Source organism: Dysidea avara, chromosome 14 (assembly GCF_963678975.1).
Source record: "Dysidea avara chromosome 14, odDysAvar1.4, whole genome shotgun sequence".
NCBI classification, from domain to species: Eukaryota; Metazoa; Porifera; class Demospongiae; order Dictyoceratida; family Dysideidae; genus Dysidea; species Dysidea avara.
This window is the reverse complement of record NC_089285.1, coordinates 13,656,883-13,677,173: the sequence shown is the minus strand read 5'-3', so window position 1 is coordinate 13,677,173 and position 20,291 is coordinate 13,656,883. Positions and strand designations below refer to the sequence as shown.

Sequence of the window (20,291 nt, the reverse complement as noted above, 5' to 3'; positions counted from 1 at the left end):
ATCATTGTTTCATACTGTATGATGTCATTATTTATTTTTAAAGAATATGTAATTTCCTCGTCATGTCACGTAAAGGTTTTGTTTGGGCGGCAAACTAAAGCGCAGAGCAGCTGCTTTTTTTTTGTGAATAGCTTGTAATACAAATTGTTGTGGATAAGACCTGATAAAGAATATTATTAAAATTAACAAGTGTGGTGGATACGCATGCGCATGGCTCACGTGGGATATAAAATCACTTGCTTGATGATTGTAGTAGTTACTGTTGCTGTGATTATTGTAATCTGTATGATATTACAGTGTTCATGATTAAGAATCTTTAATCACGATACTACATTTCTGGCGACGAAGATGGCGGTAGCATTTGGCAAAGTCTCTGTGTTCAACCCGAGTCAACATGAATGGCCGTTGTATGTCGAGTGACTGGGACATGTTTTCGTGGCAAATGGGATTACCGAAGAACCCAAGAAGCGAGCTATTTTTCTTTCAGTCATCGGTGCCAGCAACTACAAACTGTTGTCTAGCCTCGTGGCTCCAGCTAAGCCCGGAGAAAAAGAGTACACTGAACTGGTCGAGAAACTTTCTGAACACTTTACTCCGGCTCCTTCAGAGATTGTCGAACGTTTCAAGTTTCACACAAGGTTTAGAAAACCTGGAGAATCAGTTACTTCTTACGTGTCTGAACTACGTTCCATTGCGAAGCGTTCCAACTTTGCAGCTACCCTGGAGACCATGTTAAGAGACCGCATTGTCTGTGGGATCAATGACGCTGTTATTCAATGCCGTTTGTTGTCTGAGAAAGAATTGACTTTTAAGTCTGCGTTGGAAATAGCTCAAGGAATGGAGTCGGCTGCTCAGAATGTTAGAGAACTGACGACTCATCCTGACTCCGTGCCTCCTGCACCTGTACATCATGTAACAGACTCTACTAGACTGACAAACGTTTGTTATCGTTGTGGACAGCATGGCCACTACGCTCCAACTTGCAAACACAAAGAAACTGTGTGTAAGAAATGTGGTAAGGTTGGACACTTGCAGAAAGTCTGCCGCAGTAAGAGGACTAAACCTACAGAGCAATCAGGTTCTTCCAAGAGCACAGAACAGTCCAATGCTAAAAGCAAAGGAGTTAACACTGTTGTCAAAGAAGGAACTGATGAATATGCACTATTGAATGTTACCTCACCTGGAAAAGCCACGCCCTGGAATGTAATTGTTGACATGGAAGGTGTTTCTGTCTCAATGCAATTAGACATAGGAGCTTCATTGTCTCTCATGTCTGAGACCACATTCAGGGAACACTGGCCTCAAAGAGAACTTGCACCCTCTGAAGTCAGACTGTCTTCCTACTCTGGTGAGTCTATTCCTGTTTTGGGCTCTGTTGATGTCAAAGTTACATACAAATGTCAATCATTTACTGTGCCACTAGTTATTGTCAAAGGGTCTGGCCTCACATTGCTAGGTCGTAATTGGCTGCAAATGTTCAAACTTGATTGGCAGGAAATATTTCTTGTACATGACAACTCGCTTCCTCTAGTTTTGCAGAAACACTCAAAAGTTTTTGAAGAAGGCTTAGGCACTCTTACAGGCTTTCAAGCCAAAATTGTGGTAGACCCTTCAGCTCAACCCAAATTCTGTAAGGCACGTACGGTCCTTTATTTTCTACGTGACAGAGTTGAGAAAGAGTTAAATCGTTTAGTGGATGAGGGAACATTAGAAAAAGTTGAAGTGTCTGACTGGGCCTCTCTAATCGTTTCAGTTTTAAAGCCTGACAAAGTCAATGTTCGTATTTGTGGAGATTTTAAACAAACTGTCAATCCTGTCTCCACCCTAGACAAATATCCAATACCTAAAGTAGAGGATTTGTTTGCCACACTAGCAGGTGGAAAAATTTTAGTAAGATTGACCTTAGTCAAGCATACCAACAACCTCCATTAGCTGATGAATCTAAGCAGTATGTTGTCATTAATACACACAAAGGCCTCTTTCATTACACACGTCTGCCGTTCGGTGTTTCGTCAGCACCTGGAATCTTTCAGCGTGTGATGGAGAATGTATTGCAAGGTATACCAAATGTTGTTGTATATTTAGACGATATACTTCTTTCAAGTGCCAATAAATCTGATCATTTAAAGTTAATTGACCAAGTTTTAGATCGCCTTGAAAAGACTGGGCTAAAAGCTAGAAAAGAGAAATGTGAATTCTTTGCAGATTCTGTGGCATACCTAGGCCATAAAATTGACAGTGAAGGCTTACATCCACTTCCTGATAAAGTTGAAGCTATTCAAAATGCCCGAGCACCAACAAATGTTCAAGAATTGAGAGCTTACTTAGGACTGTTGACTTATTATAGTAGATTCCTGCCAAATCTGTCTACTGTGTTATCACCCTTAAATCAGTTGTTGCAAAAATCTGCCAAATGGAAATGGACTGCTACAGAACACAAAGCATTTGTGGCTTCCAAAGAATTGTTATTGTCATCCCGACCACTAGTTCACTTTGACCCAAGCATAAAGCTTACTCTTGCAGTGGACGCTTCTGCCTATGGGTTTGGGGCTGTTTTAGCACACAAATATGCTAACGGCTCTGAGAGACCAATTGGTTATGCATCTCGCTCACTAAGTAGTGCAGAAAAGAACTACAGTCAAATTGAAAAAGAAGGGCTTGCTTGTGTATTTGGTGTAAACAAATTCCGTTCATACTTACTGGGACACTCATTTGAACTGGTCACAGACCACAAACCTTTGCTATCCTTGTTTCATCAACACAAGGCAACTTCTGCACAAGCTTCTGCTAGAATTAGACGTTGGTCACTAACTTTGTCTGCCTATGAGTACACTATTGTTTTCCGTGGTACCAATCAGCACAGTAATGCTGATGCTTTGAGCCGATTGCCATTGTCTACAACCCCAACTCAAGTGCCTATGGCACCAGAACTCGTTTTACTGTTGGATCATTTGGCTAACTCGCCAGTGACTGTTAATGACATTCGTACTTGGACCAGACGTGATCCTGTATTAGCTCAAGTTCTTCAATTTGTCGAACAAGGCTGGTAACATCAGGTACTAAGAGATCCAACCCTATTGTCAAAATAACCATGCCATTTGACAAGGAAACCTTTGCGAAAGGGTTGGCATCTGTAGGGTATAAACATCAGAGGGCAAAACAGATTCCACGATATCGCATATCCAACTTCAGTGATCTCAACGAACTCCTTGGTGAAGGCTGGCACTTCTGGGGATTAAACTCTGTAGGAGACTATTGTTGTGTTTGTCCTAGTACAGTTGAATATTATTTACGTCAAAGGAAGCAATTAAGTCATTTCATCCCTGGTGAAAGTGGCATTCCCTTGAAGATCTGCACTCCACAAGGGTACATGCTGTACTTCAGCTTTGTCAGAGGTGATGGAATTCCATCCGATTTTGGAAAAAACAATTCAATATTTACTTGAGTTAGCACTGTAAAAGACATAAAGATTCAACATTAGTACATTACCAATAACAGTTGCACATAATTCGTACACAAATTTATGTTATTGTTTATATATTGCTTATATACATATTAGCAATCAGTCAATCTATAATCACACAATCTAGTGTTAATTAATCATTTGAAATCAAGTTTGAAATACATCGAGTGTTCCACTGTGGATTACTTTACAATGCCGGTTTAAAAATGTTCTCCAACAATTCAATTTTAACTGTCCCTCAAAACTATTCAAGCATGAGCTACACACATGGGAAATCTACACACATGCACATACTACACACATTGTGTGAGCATGAGGTACAGACACTCACAACAAAGAAAACAGCAAAGCCTTCGGCTACTGCTATAGCATGGTCACACGTCCATAGCACTGACATGCCTACCCACTAAACCAACACTGGGACACCTATGTGTCACCGGAAGAAATTGAAGATTGTGTTCAGAATTTCTATATACTGGTATTTTAGTTTCATTTTCACTGTGACAAAAATATATTTTTTAATTTTTCAATCTATGAAAAAGGTGGGTTGTGAAACAACTAATCAAGTTGGCATGGCCTTTACTTTACATGTGTCATCATTTACAGCTAAGAAAAAGTTTGTTTTTTTTCTATAAGAAAAATGTATATCTTACATATTCATAAACCACCTGCTCGGGTTTGCTGGGAAGTAAAATTTCAATAATACAGTAGGCATTCAAGTACAATAATGACTGCCCGCCCAGAGCAAATTTAAGGAAAAGGCTATGTCAAACACTAAAGGAGTCTGGAGTTTAATAGTATAAGACTGCACTAATGTAACTTATAACTTAAGTTAATGTAGCTAGCTCAGCTTAATGTAGCTCATACTAGGCTAGCCGACTAGCATGATGCATTCTTACAGAGTAAATATGTCCTGGCAGTCAGCTCTGTCAGCGGCAGTATCATTCAGTACTCATAAAGGGGATCAATTGCTAGCAGCTTGAAGTCGACCATAGGGTCAGTACGTAGCGTCTGTGAGAGCGAGTCGCTTTCACCAGTTCGCGTCAGTTATCTCACTCCCAGCATCTTAGTAACAAGATACTCGACGTGATATTACTCAGCTATCCATCTCTTTCGCTGTCTTCATGGATACAACCAGAGACCATCTGACCATGCGGGGGTGAAAGTTTATAAGCCGACTTCCCGATAATTTACATCAAAATTTTATACCGACAGTCGCATACTTTTTTATTTGACATGCGTCAATTGAATTATTCATAATATTATTCTTTCACAGGCATAGCGAAGTTTACAAGGAGAATCCTGGAATAAAAAGTAACAAGGCTTGCTGAATGGATCATTGTGCGTGTCCATGACCTATTTTTGGTTCGTTTTTGGATGGAAATGGCCCAAACCGGGCCGTTTCTTCTTGCCAAGACGCCATTACGCTTGAGAAGCCATACAAAATCACACTCAATGTTAGGTTTTTTGATGTGCGCTGCTTGTGGCTAATAGAATCTGTCTTTATTAAACTCAGTATAGACCAGGAAGCTTAATCTGGGCTGATGACTTTGTTGCAAGGTGGTTTTTTTTCGCTCCGTGATTATTGTATGTGGGCGGGTTATCCAGATTAAATACTCTAATAGAGCAGTCATGTAAATACTCTAATAATGCAGTCAAGTGTATAACAACAATCCTTGCATTGAATTTGACAGCTATTAAAGGCACCAGTAATGTAAATTGTAGCTCATATTGGGAAACTCTCAGTCTGTATGCACATTGCAATTTGATCAGTTTCATGTTTGTACTGAAACATTAATGGCATTACTATGCAGAATGCAAAATTACACTATTCACCACAGTCTTCATTATCAATCAAAGAAATCCATGTTAATTTGTACACATGATATTGTAGTCAATAGTGTGAGAAGATATTGCTGAGGAGATGATATGTTCCAACAACTTACAGCAAATACTAGTCAATGACATAAGTCTATAGTTCGATGGATTAGTACACGGGCCTTTCTTGTATACTGGCGTTACATATGCCCTCTTCCAGTCTGAAGGGAGTTCACCCTGATGTATACATAATGCAGTCAAGTGTATAACAACAATCCTTGTACTGAATTTGCAGCTATTAAAGGCATAAATTGCAGCTCTTATTAGGAGACTCTCAGTCTACATGCACATTGCAACTTGATCAGTTTCATGTGTGTACTGAAATGTTGATGGTGTTACTATGCAGAATGCAAAATTACACTGTTCACAACAGTTTTCTTCATAATCCATTACTGGATTAATAAAAAGTACACAAACTAGATGAATAAAAAATTGGAAATTTTAAAATTGGAATAGGGATCGCTGAAAAAAAGCCACAAAACAAGAAGGGATCGCTGGGGTGCAGGTACTGTAAACCACAAATCTCTATTTTGACTCACTTCAAAATGACATAGGATGTCACTAAAAATTTATTACAAAGAGTCAAAATAGAGATTTGTGGTTTACATTACCACCCCAGCAATCTCTTCTTGTTTTGTGGCTTTTTTCAGCAATCCCTATTCCCATTTTAAAATTTCCAATTTTTTATTCATCTAGTATAATTTAGTACTGTGTAATATAATATTAGCAACCCTGATTTATGGAGAAACTACTGCTTTTTTCCTTAGTTTCTTTGAGTCCAAATAATAGAGATCTCTGTGTGATTAACATGCTGTCTTGTTTGATTTTTGTTTCTTTACTTTTTCAGTGATTTCCATTCCCATGTTTTAGTTTTTAAAAATATTTTTACACTAGTTATTATGTATAACTGCATGGTCTCTATTATATAGTTATACAACGGCCATGAGTGCTCTGCCTGATATAAACGCACGAGCCTGAGGGCTGTTAGGCCCGAAGGCAAGTGCGTTTATACAGGCAGAGCACGAGTGCACGTTGTATAACTGTTATGTACCACTCACCTAATAGATGGGGAGAGTCTCACAAGACAGCTGTAACACTTATAAAGGCCAGGTTTCTAACATCGATTGTGGGTAACCAAGCCGGATGTTGCGATGACATTCCCCCTGCAGTACTGCAGCCACCTGAGATATTGAAAGCTAGTACGCTATGGGTTATATATCACTAACCTGCATTCGGTGTTCGACTCTCATTATGTAGTGCTCAACATGCCAGCGTGATCACTCAATCGCCATATAGACTAAGCGCCAGACTAATCGCCATAGTGATTCCCTCGAGCGAAAAAAAGTAGCTAAATAGACGTTTTAAGTAAACAAAACCCAACTACTAAACGATACTAGTCTAATTCTTACTATTCACACTGGCTAAACTCGAATCTGGTGGCGGGCACAACAGTTGTACTGACCAGTGTGCTATTATTTTTAGACAGGAAATACATAGTATGTCTCTCATTGTGCCTCTTATTGGTAGTCCTGTAAACTTGAGAATAAAGAAGATTTGTCATTTGAAATACAGCTATGTATTCGGTAGAATCCATATCATTGAGATTGAAGGAGATTTGAAGATGTATCCTTTAGTTGACCCAACTTTGCAAACATCAATGTTTGGAATTCTACCTCAGGAGTTGTATTGATATCTATCAATGTAAGTTAAAGCATACAAAGTCTTCTCCATTTCTTCAATGAGACTCTGAAGTTGTGTTGGTGATACAGAGTAGAACACTTGATATGGTTGAGGTTCTTGAGATTGTAAATAGTCAGGGTTGATATGTAGGAGACAATTAGGTGATGTATCTTGGAAGCTTAATGGTACCACCTGGTTGATTCTAAGTTTGTCTCTGTTACCGGTTGAACGAGATTATCTCTAATATCCAGCATCACTGTTAATACTCCAAAAAATAGCCTGTGAGGTACCACTGAAAATAGCCTGGTCTACTTAGCTTCAATAGTTGGTACCATCAAATAGTCTAAGATATAACTCATCGTGTTATTGTGATCCTCCAACTGTGAGAGCATCAGGAGATGCACCAGGGGAAAACCTGTATCACACAAAGTAGTAAATATCCTGTACATCATTACAGAGTTGGAATAAAAGTTATTTGAAAAAAGTTACTATGGTTACTAGATTGCTCCATACTTTTATTCAGTGCAGCAACTTAAGTGTTAGTATATAGTGGATAAGGTACTATAGTTGTATTAATTTGCTTGTTAGCATAGGCAACTCTAATACGGTTGCTAAATTTTAGTAAGCCCACTCTAGCCATATACCCATTGCATACATACAATCTCCACATGAGTATCAAACAGTCCAACTAATTTTATCACAGTACCGTTGAGTAACTCCGGAAACTCTGTTATGCTGTCTAACAGTACCATCAATTCCATCACTGTTTCATCCCCTGCAAATCCTGTTTCAGTATCAAACAGTCCAGCTGATTTCATCACAGTACCATCAAGTTATTGGACGTCGATTGGAACAACTGCCATCAAGTTATGGATCATTTTATAAAGGTATGTTACATTTTATAAAGGTATGTAAAGGTTTTGCATGTTTATTTAATGAAAAATTGATTACACAGCGAGTTCTGGAGTCATGCTTTAGCACAAAGGGGAAAGCCCTAGGTGTCAATGTAACACTTATTACATTACGAGTAGAATGAAGTAAATTGCTTAGCCATAGAAAATATGCTTCAAAAGTTATAGCACTTTGCATACAGCCATGCGTATTTGCCTATATATGTAGGCTTATGTACGTTTAAGGGTTAAATTCTGGCTAATAGTGATGCACATAATTATGTAATATCAAGAGTGCATTGAATCCTATGGACAAGGGAACTTCAAACATGGCTGCCTTGTACCTTATGATGAATAACATTTGAGTTGTATGCTCCCTTGTCTAAATAAGACTCAGTACTCTTCTGATTAATACAATATCTATGTACAATGAGTATATGAAACCTTTTTAGGTTCATATCCCTGGAAAAGAAAAGGTGGTGTGCTGTGCAGCATTTGCTGGAATACATGGCATTTCTATTTCTCATGTATGAAGACTATCTGAAGCTATATTGGAATTACCATGACCACCACTAGACCTTAGAGGAAAGCACAAACAACATGCCGTAAATACCTTTTCCCATTTTTAAATGTAGCAAAAATGCATAGTCTTTATATTCAAAAGCATGAAGTTGATGCTGAATATCCAGTGCTGCATAGACAGTTCGTTGTACCTAGTATAGATGGCATTAAGTAACCTTCTCTTAATTTCCTCTGGTTTTTATGTTCTCTTCACAGTGGTAGTCCAACAAAATGGTACTTTACAAAAGGTTGGTCAGAGTTGATATCACGCCTACAGAGTAAACCACTTACGGGAATTACTTAAAAATTGGGATGCATATAGGTCGAATCCATAATAGCTTAAACCTTTTGTGGTTTAAAAGAAATCACAGTGGCCGCTATAGAGTTACAAGGCAAAAATCAAACAACTGTAAATGGAGGGGTCGAAATACTCTAATAGAACAGTCACCGTGGGGTAAAAAGGTGCTTGAAAAATGTCAAATAAAACTTACCAACGTTCAAACCAGAAGATTGCTGGTATTACCTTCTTCCAATTTTCCACAATTCAGGGCGAACAAACTATTCAATTGAAACAATGCATTTTTATGCCAATATTTCCATGACTTGCCTCCTCAGTAAGCTGAGCAATTATTGTTTAGCAGATTTGTAAACACAGTGGGTGTAAAAGGAAGAAACATACCTCTTGATCTTCATCAAGAACATCTAAACAAAGTTGTGTAAAAAGTTTCGGCTCCAACAAGACTAAGCATGCAATTATTAGGTGTGGTAAAGCACTATATAGGTACTTTGGATAATCTACGACTTTGATCAAACCAACCATGTTGCCAGTGTAAACGGAGCATTCCACTCAGCTTCAGACAAGATAGATTTCATTATTGTAGAAGAGCTGAAGGAAAGTAAGGCTTTTGATGTAATCTCAAAACGTCAACACAGATCTTTCAAGAAACCAAGAAATATACCACTTTGATACCTCAGATCAAGGTTGGCACTATATGGGAGAGGATTGGCTATGTTGTACAGGAAGCTTTTGATGATGTACATAAAGCAATGGAGCATGATAGGATCCTCAATGTGCAATTTGATTGGGTGAAATTTGTTGTCCATTACAAAAGCCCTGGTTGGTATGCTGTATCCAATCTATCTTCACAGACAGTGTCATGTACTTCAAGTACATGTAAATTAGGGAAACGTCCTAGCCTTGTTGATAAAGGTCTTCTTCTAGTTCAGATAGATCGACCATAAAGAGACAAAAACCCAATGATGACAACGCAGAATTTGTGTTACCTGAATTCTCAGAGGATATTCAGGGACAGGAAAAAATTAATAAAATAATATAGTGACCAGTAGCTATATTTTTATGTTGGTAAATGATCATGCCTGTTTAAATATCATTAATGATACATGGTTCTCTCTTTAACTAGACCACTAGCTATAGCTAGCCAATATTCAGATAACCTAACTTTAAATTTAAACCTTTTCCTATTGGTCCATAAGCATGTGGCTGATTAAAAAGTTAGTGGTAGATGACTACATATACACAGGTATCTTTGAATGTCACCAGAAAGATTGACCACCTTACATGCAGAAGCAGAGACACAATATCACCAGCTGAAAGAATTGTTTTGACACTTCACTACCTTTCCACTGGTGATTCACAGCAATTGCAATCATTTGCTTTTCGAATAGGAAGATCAACTGTGTGCCATATAATTCAAGAAACTTGTGAAGGAATATGGAAGGCTCTTCATGCAGTATACCTGAAATGTCCTCAGTCTCATGATGAATGGAAAGCCATTACTGAGGACTTTGAGACTGAGTGGAATTTTCCATACTGTTTAGGTGCACTAGATGGCAAACATATTGCAATTGACTGCCCAAAAAATGGTGGATCAAACTATTTTAATTACAAAGGCTTCAACAGTATGGTCTTAATGGCTATATGTGACAGCAAATACTGCTTCACATTTGTAGACATTGGAGGGTATGGGAGAAATAATGACGCGGCTATTTTTTCACAGTCAGAGTTATACAAGGCTTTTACTAGATGTCCCCACACCTGAAGCTAGCGGTGGAACAAGATTACCTAATGTTTTAGTATCAAATGAGATCTTTCCACCAAAGACATGGCTAATGAAACCATACCCATGAAAGGGGCTATCAGAATCAAGGGAAATGTTCAACTATAGACTATCGCTCTGCAGGAGGACAATAAAATACTTTTGACATTTTAGCAGCGAAGTGTAGAATTTTTAGAAAACTGATTCGAGCAAACCTCAACACTGTAGAAAACATCATCAAAGTTTGTTGACTCAGAGGACAGCACTGGAAATCTTGTTTCTGGGGATCGGAGGAGGATTATACGAGATGATGCCATGCAGAATATTTCAAGAAGTGGGACCAACAACTACACTCTTAAAGTGAAATAGTGCCAGGAAAAATTGGAGAGCTTCTTTGTAAGCAGAAATGGCTCTGTACCATGGCAGTACAGGAATGTTAGAAGCTATGGACCAACATGTGATCATTAATATTATTAATAAATAACTATGCAACCGTTGCTTTAGCGAGCTGGAATTATCTTGGGTCCTTACTACACTTTTTGTACAATAATTGTTGAATACTTGGTTGAATAACACGGAAAACTGGCGAACAAGACCCATTGCCACGTACGCATTTCAAATTACCATTTCACGTAAACAAACAACTACTGAAATATCTGTGTTACTTCACGCAATCATTAATCATGGGCTAATACACCGTTCGACACTCTTGGTTCTATTATATACTCTTGTGGATATGAATACCACGAGTTTCCCCCCCCCCCCCCAGAAAAACTTGTTGGTTCCAGTAACATAGGTGGATAATATTGTGTGTGACCTACGTGTCCAGCTGGAGACGATTTCATCCATTCCATGCCATGGAATACCTTCAGTATTTGCATTTTTGCATATGACTTGTATTTTGAGTCTTAACAGTCTGTCTTCATCATCACTATCTATAATATGGGTTTGGGACTTGTCATTGTTTATTGCCTTGTCAATATTTGACATGGTCTGCATAAACTGTCTGTCGACATCAGCAGATGTGATCTTATTGTACTTAGCCCATGGTCATTTAAGTTCGCTGTCACTGCTATAACAGGCTTTTTAGATGCTAGTGTACTTACATCGTCGTCCTTGTCACTTGCCCCACTATCTACAACCTGCACAGCACGTGGGTAGAAGCATCATCTACTATTGGCTCAGATATCACAAAGTGTGTGGGTTTGCTTGGGAAGTTATGTATTCATGTGAGTAAGAAAGCATCTGATAAAGCTATTGTATTCATGTTTTCTTCTTACTTTTAGGAGGTCTCCATATGTGATGCTGATCATGCATGATTCATTATAAATGCAATATAGCACAAAGGAATTCTATGTTATAAAATACTGACGATGCTTAGTATACACTAGCTGCTACTAAATGTCATAGACTTGTCAGGCGTGGATTTGATTATGGCCAGCAGAGGTCTTGTGCTAGCGGCATCACCTGCACCTAGTTATTCTCTGGCTGCCAGCCCAAGCGACAGTCACATTCTGTTGATAGAGAATCTTGCTATAAGGGATTAGTTGAACATTGCTGAGGCACAGTGAGCGACCTTCATTAAATTCACTGCTGCAGAGTTTCAGTTTCTTGTCAAGCAAATTGACCACTTTACAGAATAGAGCCTCTATGCATGCAGATGTCCACTGACACCTTGGAAGATCTTAAGAATTATATAAAAGACAGCACCTATTTGCGTGACCAAACCACCATGGACTGCAGCCCCATTGGGTGCAAAACATCAGCTGCTGAAACTGACACGGAAACCGACGAAAACAGGCAGATGTGCACTAGCTATATAGTTAGTAGACATAAATGTACAATACTGCATGGGTGACTATACTTTCCAATATCACCATTATACTTTTCTGTGAATTCATAGGGTATGATGATAGGGAAGTAGTAAAGTTGACAACTTTGCCAGATGGTATAGCAGATTCTATCAGGGAATGAAAATACTGTCAAATGAAAGGGAAAACGTTTTTTTTTATATTTCCACCTGGACATGCCACAAAACTGAAAAGCTTTACGTCTGAAGTAAAAAGCAACGAACAGTGCTCAAAAGAACAAGGAAAAGTTGCAGTCGGGCTTTAGCTAAGCCTCTTTTCTAGCCTATTTTAATGCTTGAACCTACTGATATCTATACAGCCATTAGGCAGCAGATTATTAAATGGATCCATAATCACCCTATCACAATACACTTGCAGGAAAAGCATGATTAAAGTGTCTGCATTGCTTGCATCTGAAGAAGGGGACTACCGAGTGACAGTGCACTGTCTACGCTGCTTTAAGAAAACCAAATTGTTTAGTGAGGTGGAGTCTTCACACTATCTAACTGGACCAGGCACATACATTTAACTTCAATAGGAAATCTTGTTGAGGAGAAATCATGCTTCATATAGTGCAAATCAGTTTGGTTGTTGCCCTACCCTATGAAATGATGAACTTTATGATTTTGCATGCCTACAAAAATTTCTGTATAATTATGGTAATACATACCGGCTGATGGGATATACTATTTATTAGGGAAACCACTTTACTTCAATAATGAGATGGAATGGACAGAATTACTTATATGATGGGCTCAGAGATGCCCAAAAATGATTAGTTTCCTACATAAAAAAAAAACTGCCAGAAGATCTTCAGGATCTTATAAATACTTTTTGCATGCTCTCAATGATTTCTAGTTTGTACAATTACGTTTATTTCTAATAGCATGATAAATCTTATAGAAATTCATTTTACAGGACTTGCAAAAATGTTCATCCACACACACACACACACACTAGAAAATGCTGTTAGAAAAAATATGGGCGGTAGTGAGCATCAGCTCCAACTTAGCTTAATGGATGGATAAAATTTCAGCTATTATATATACAGTAAGTTAGTAGTGAACATGGACTATTTTCAGCTACACATAAACACCAGGCCCTAGTTGTATAACTTTGTGCCATGCATGCATACTAAAGCCTTACAATATATATTACACATGGAAGTTGTAGGTAATAATTTTACAACTAATACATTTGACTTGTCAGAGTTATAGCTGTCTGTAGTTGCATGTAATAGATTGTGCGTCGTGTATATAACATACACTATCTATATTTCAGGATGTTGACCTAACCTAACTAAGTACTTTAAGACAATTAATCATCACAGCTAGTCCTTAACATAACTATCCAAAAAAGGATTTATATATATATATATATATTTATCATTGAGCTGGTGAAGTTCAGCTAAATTGTTACTGTACTAAAATTAGCTACTGTAGCTATGCATCCAAAAGAACTTGAAGCCAATGTTGAAACTCCTCTGGATTTCAAAATCTTGTCTGAATTTACTTGATTTCACTGATTTCAAAATTGTTTCACAAAATTTAGAGGAAACCACCTAAAAGCAGGAGAGTCACTGAGAGGAAACCACCACAACGTACGTACATCAATGCAAAAGTGCTAGCATAAGCATTGCAGAACAAAGAGCTCAGAGTCTCATGACAGTGATAACCTAGTTTGACATCCACCATCATGCAGATCAGAATGTGAGAGAACTCTTTATGTACACACAACATTTTAAGCCTTAGAAAAGTTTGTCAGCAAATTGGACAGGAGAGCTACTGACAAGGAATCCAAAAGCAAAAACATGCCTTCCCTTAATAAAAAAGAGAATTAGCAGACAATTCTAAAGCAGTGGATGGTTAAAAAGGTAATGACAGTTTTACAAGTATATATATAGTAGCCGGAAACATACTAACCACTATATGCCTAAATAGCCACACACCAAGAACAGCAGCTACATAGGACATCATTCAGTCACCTATACTCCACATTAACCATGCAATTTTAACTGTAAATATCCATATACAGTGGAACCTCGATTATCCGAACACCGATTAACCGAACTCTCGATTATCCGAACAACAAATCAACTGCTCAATTAGGGTATTTTGTCAAAAAGTGTATGCTTTATTAGAGTAGTTGAGCAAAGCTCAGTATATAAATGTATGGATATTCGATCTTACGTACTTTCGATTATCCGAGCACCCTTCCCCCCCAATTAGTTCGGATAATCGAGGTTCCACTGTAGCTGAGCTGTATACGTATATCCCTACTTAGTATACAGACAGTAGAAGACAAAGCACTGGGACACAAGGTACAGTTTTAAAACTCAGTAGTGAATAAGCGTTGAATAAAACGTTATAGTGCCTCAATCATTCCATCAGTGGTGCTGGGTGTGGCTTGTGGTCAATAGAGAATTATGTTTTGATGAAAGCTCAGAAAACCAGACAGCATTCTATGCACGTGACAATTTTTATATTCATTGGCGGTTGCTCTATTTATAGATATTCATGTACAGGTGGAATCACTTTTCTCTTCATAAGAATTAAGGTTATATTTATCTCAAAATGACACATGATGTACTAAGAACTGTTTCTTAATTTTGTTTGCTCAAACGCATATTTTCACTCCTGACACAACTTAATATCCTTTGTTGGAGATCTTCAATAGAAAGCTGAGCATCACGTGGCATAGATCCAACCTGCTGGCAAAGCACACCAGCCCATGTCCGTGTTGAGAGCAAAGTAACAAAATTGTGGGTGTTTAGTAAAGAGACCATCCTGGTACACCATCAGATACTTCAAGTAATTGCCAATTGTAACTGCAAGAGGTCGTGGTAACAAAGTCAACAGTACCAGTTGGAAATAGTGTTGGAAAAGACACATGAGATATAACCTTCAGTTGTGACTCACTAATTGATGATGCACCACTTGTAGGCCATCTCTACCAGTAATGAAGAAATTTTAAAGAACACAGTTAGCCAGACATCAACTCTCAAGGTCACACAATTCAGTGACCTTTACAAGAGTTGATACCCAGGACTATGCTAGTGACACATGTGACAGTGTTAGTCAATTGACTGTGGTGGGCTAGTTGTCACCCTCAAAATCACTCTGTGTGTGAATGACTCTGATGGTGAACACTAGGACCACAGTCTAACATGTCAAAATATTGTTTGTTGGGAGTTTTTTTTATTGTAGCTTATGCAATGATAGTTTAGTCATAGTCTTATTATAATGTGTGTGATACGTGTCACTAGCCAAGATAAGAAAGTTGAAAGATAACCAAAAAGGATATACGTCACAGGCTTTTGTTTTGACTCTCTGTCTGCATTTCTTCAAAGTGACAGATTGACACTAACACAGTAAAAAATGGCAGTATTTAGACTTTCACGTTTTGTCTGTCTTTTTCTATGATTGTTTCAAATGGATTATTCAGTGCAAATACAGCCTTTATCAATGGTGAAATCATGATTTGCTAGTGAGTTGGTTGTGAAGCTACTATATTGGAACTTAAGGATTTGGCGGCATCGACTCTACCTGAGTTTGGTGTTACAATGGCAAGGCGTTCAACAACGTCCTTGGCAAATGACTTCGGGGACATAGGCTTCTTTTGGGGGTCTCACCGATGATATCCGCAGAAACATCCAGGAGACTACTATCCATGTCTTCATTAATGCTACTTGTGTGGTGGAGAAAAAAATGTAAATAATAAAATGTTTAATTTAAATACTGTAGTAACTAGTGGTAACTATTATGACATGTGTTTAGAGGTAATTGATGAGAGAGAAAATGGTAGACGGAACTCTGTGACGTTGTTCAGAATTCCAGGAGACTCTGACAATAGTATTGTTAATAGTCAGGTAACTAAGAACTTAATACTAGTCACGATGCATTTCTGCTTTTGACAGCTTCCTCAGGTGACATGTTCTTAGGTCACAAGAATGAAGAATAGAATGTATGGAGCTGTATGTATAATGTTAAGGTAAGTGGAAATAAATTTATTGCTTACCTTGTCATGTTAACCAAATTTACTTTTATTTTAGTGGGCTCAGGGAAAGTAGCTAGTCTCTACAATGACTTGAAGTATTGGAGAATTGGTGATATAAAAATAAATAAATAAATTATCTTGAAGTATTGAAATAAAAACTATATTTGTAGAATACCTTCAACTAAGCGGCGGCGTGTGTGTATTTGTGGTTAGGAAGGGATTATCCAGTGGTGACACGATAATTAATTTCGACAAAGTGGGTGGTCTTTGTAGAATGCTAAGAGGGGAAGGAAGTTTACGATAAATAAAAGATAAAACTCTTATTCACTATACCTCTTCAGGAGAATACGAAGTTTGGTAGTTTGATATCAAGGTGCTTGTCTCGTAAGAGTCTTAACTCAAAATAAAGCAGCTTAAACGGTTGTTTAAAGCGTAACTATGCAAATGTACTAGGGTGAGTTTGTGGATTTTTAAAAAGTGTAGTCAGTGGCTTGAGGGAAAGATACTGTGTATACTGACGTGATTGGTGAAATCAAGAACAAGAACAGGTTCCAGATACATTGAAGTTTTCTGTGGGTTATTTTGATGGACGACATCAAATGTCTTTAATCAGTTGCGATAATTTCAGTGCCATGTACTCTAAGTTTAAATTTGGTGGTGAGGTAGTTCTTTGGTGTAATGGCAGATGTCAAAAAGTTGATGCACATATTTGCCAAAAGCGTGATTCAGACACTGGGTTATTAAAGTATCAGGAAAAAGAGGATGAGTTAGAGAGTATATTCAAGGCAGACATAAGGACAAATACACTTTACCTCAGTTAAGGCTGTGGGCCAGAATGATCAGTTCTAGTATCCACAGTGACATGGATAATCCCCAGATGTTCCTGCGTTTCGTGGCAATCCAAAAAAACTATGCAAGGAAACAGTCATAGAAGCCATTGCTGATGCTGCGGTCACTATGAAGGTATTCAGTGTGAAAGACACTCCTGGTACATCTGGGGCTAGACACAGTATCACAGCAGGAATTTCTCCAGGTAAAATGGTAGATCTTTGTATGAAGAACTTTGAACAATTAAGATACCTGCAGAATCTTTTTGATGATGGTATCCTAAACGAAAAAGAGTTCGCTAAACAAAAAAAAAAATGTTTTGTCCACTTTACGTAAATTGCAAGTCTGTACTCTACTTATATCACTAGCTACCAATAATAGCTACATGATCTATTAGTACAATATTATGTGTATATCATCTTTGATAATAAGCTGTCAAATATTACTTAAATACAGTTGGTACAAAAATATTAATAATACAACCCACTCTCCAAAATCCAACCTTGGCCATCTTGTTGTGTAGTAGTTGCAAACGCTTCCAACAATGCAGTTTCCACGTCTGCTACATCTTCTATACCAAAGTGATGTTTTTACCTTTGAAAATGCCAGTTCAATTGGCATAAAATCAGGTGAGTAGGGAGGGAGAAAATGGACTATTGCTCCAACTTCCTCAATCATTTTGACTACTTCACCAATGTGATGGATGAAACAATTATGCATGATGACTACACTGTGAGGATTGCTACCATCAAATGGCAGCAAATGAGGCAATAGAGATTTCTCAACAAAACTATAAAATGTGTCACCATCAGTTGTTCTCTTTACAAGCCTTACATCTAGTAAGCCACACATAGATATGAAGGCCAGTGTAGATATTCAGGATCCTTGAAACAGCAACTGGTGATTCACTAATGGCTTCCCTCGCATGCTGTAACCATGTCTTCTTAATACATTTCTTCTGTCAGCTCCTGTTCCATCCAAAAAGATCAACATCTCTGGATTGTATAGCATTGCCTCAAATACTCACTCCGCTGTAGAGCTGTAATTCGCAGTTTTTTCCTAGTAGAAACCTAATTTGCAGGTTCGCTTTGCTGTAGAAACCTACATATGTTGGCAATGTCAATCTGGATGAGTAACGTGAACAGCAACTGCTCTTGGATTTCATGGAGATTAATACCTGGTTTTTTCAATACAAGTTGTAAAACAAATAATTTGGCAACATCAGTCAGCTTCCTAGCAGCGGATATGAAGATTTAGCTATGCATCTAGTGTTTTAAAAAGTATGCACTGTTCTATACATGGTAGATTTGTCTACATTTAAATTCTTAGCTACTCGTATCTCAGCACTGTATCCCAATCCTTCTCTCTGCCATATTATACGCCATCGTAGATCCTCACCATTAGCAGAAGACCATATCTGCTCACGAAGCCAAAAGTGTTTGCATTGAATCAAGCTGCCAAGAAAAGCTGGTGATATCCTCGCAAAGGCTTTACTGGAAGGACAATTTGTCAATACTGTGCAAGTTTATGGGCTTGCAGCTAAATTATCACTCAATGTCAACAGAAAAGATGACACTTGTTATTGATTTTTAACAGCATAAATCGACCTGTTTTGCTTCAAATACTGCTATGATGACATCTATGACGGAGTACAATGGATGTTGAATGCGCATGTAACATAATATATGCCTTGTTCATTTGTGTACACATGCACATAATATTTAGACACAAAAACACTACAGTGGTGGATTACTAAATACCAAAATGACTATAAATGTGAGAGATGTGCAAACAAGTGAAAGCAATGATGACTGCTTTAAATCTATTAGAACAACAATATGTTTGAATCTTCAAAATGTGGTAGTTCTTCATTTTATATTCACACTAGACCTTATAAAGTAGACTATATTTTTAAACAAATGTAGGGTACTTAGCTTAGTTGCCTAGTAAGTTTTTTAAGGAGCAGATTGTAGCTCAAAACCATTTGTGTGTATTAATTATTTGCGTTATATGTACTGTTCCAGACAACAGAAAGCTACTGGATTGTGGGGTGGCAGTAGTGGGGGTGATGGCTACCCTCACAGCCACCAAAAAACTGTCCACAGGGCTAATGGCCACTTTAAACCCTTCAACAGAGGTAATTTCCAATCTAAAAGTGGATCTTCTAAAAACGGCAGAAGGTTTGTCATTTGCATTAGTTGCATTAGCATATATCATGAACCACTGTATACTCATAATAGGGATAGCCTAGGAATTTTGCAAACCCCTAATACAGTAGTCACCTAAAACCAGAACTACTGGATTGTGGGGTGGCAGCAGTGGGGGTGATGGCTACCCCCATGGCAACCAAGAAAGTGGCCTCCGGCATACTGGACAATTGGGGATCATCCGGAGCGGCCCTTGCTGTTGCGGGACAAACAGAAGTAAATTATATTCCATTTCAGAAGGTTAGTTATTTGGATTAGTCACGTTAACGTATATCATGAACCACTAATCACAATAAGGATGGTAATGGAACAGTGGGTCATGTTCCACATACAATTTCATGCATTTGCACCACATTTCTAAGGCAGGGTGGCGCTACTGAAGCCACTGTAACCAGACCACAAAGATACTCTGCAGACTTAGGTTTAGAGTTCCCTTTCGGGTACAGATTATTGCTGGAGAGGATTCAATTCAATTTAAAAAGCCCATCTTCGGCTTAATGCCGAACAAGATGGTGTTGATGAAATTGAAGGTGTGTACATATCATTAATGCATGTAAGAAAGTGCTTTAACTGATGTTCTTTAGCTGCTGCTGATACTGATGCAATTACTGACAAACATATTTCAACAACCCGGACTACAGTTACTGATACTATGTCTGCATCTACTAGTGTGCCTAATGTAGTTACAGTGGTAAAAATTGAGCCAGTAGACCATGACTTTCCTTCAGAAACACCAGAGAAGTGTAACATGGGTTAAGATCAGAGATATTAGATCATATTACCTTGACTACTGTCAATAAACAATTACTGGCCCATGGTGAAAAGCACACTGATAAGCACATTAATGCAGCCCAGAGAATCCTGAAGGTGATGTTTCCTAA

At 38.1% G+C, this 20,291-nt stretch overlaps 1 protein-coding gene across 1 annotated transcript; it reads left to right on the top strand.

Annotated features, from left to right (window-relative positions):
• Positions 1–348: 348 nt before the first annotated feature.
• Positions 349–1,932, top strand: LOC136244148 (uncharacterized). Its single transcript, XM_066035664.1, has 2 exons — positions 349–416; positions 522–1,932. The coding sequence occupies exons 1-2, from the start codon at positions 349–351 to the stop codon at positions 1,930–1,932; spliced, it is 1,479 nt and encodes a 492-aa protein (XP_065891736.1).
• The last annotated feature ends 18,359 nt before the right edge of the window (positions 1,933–20,291 follow it).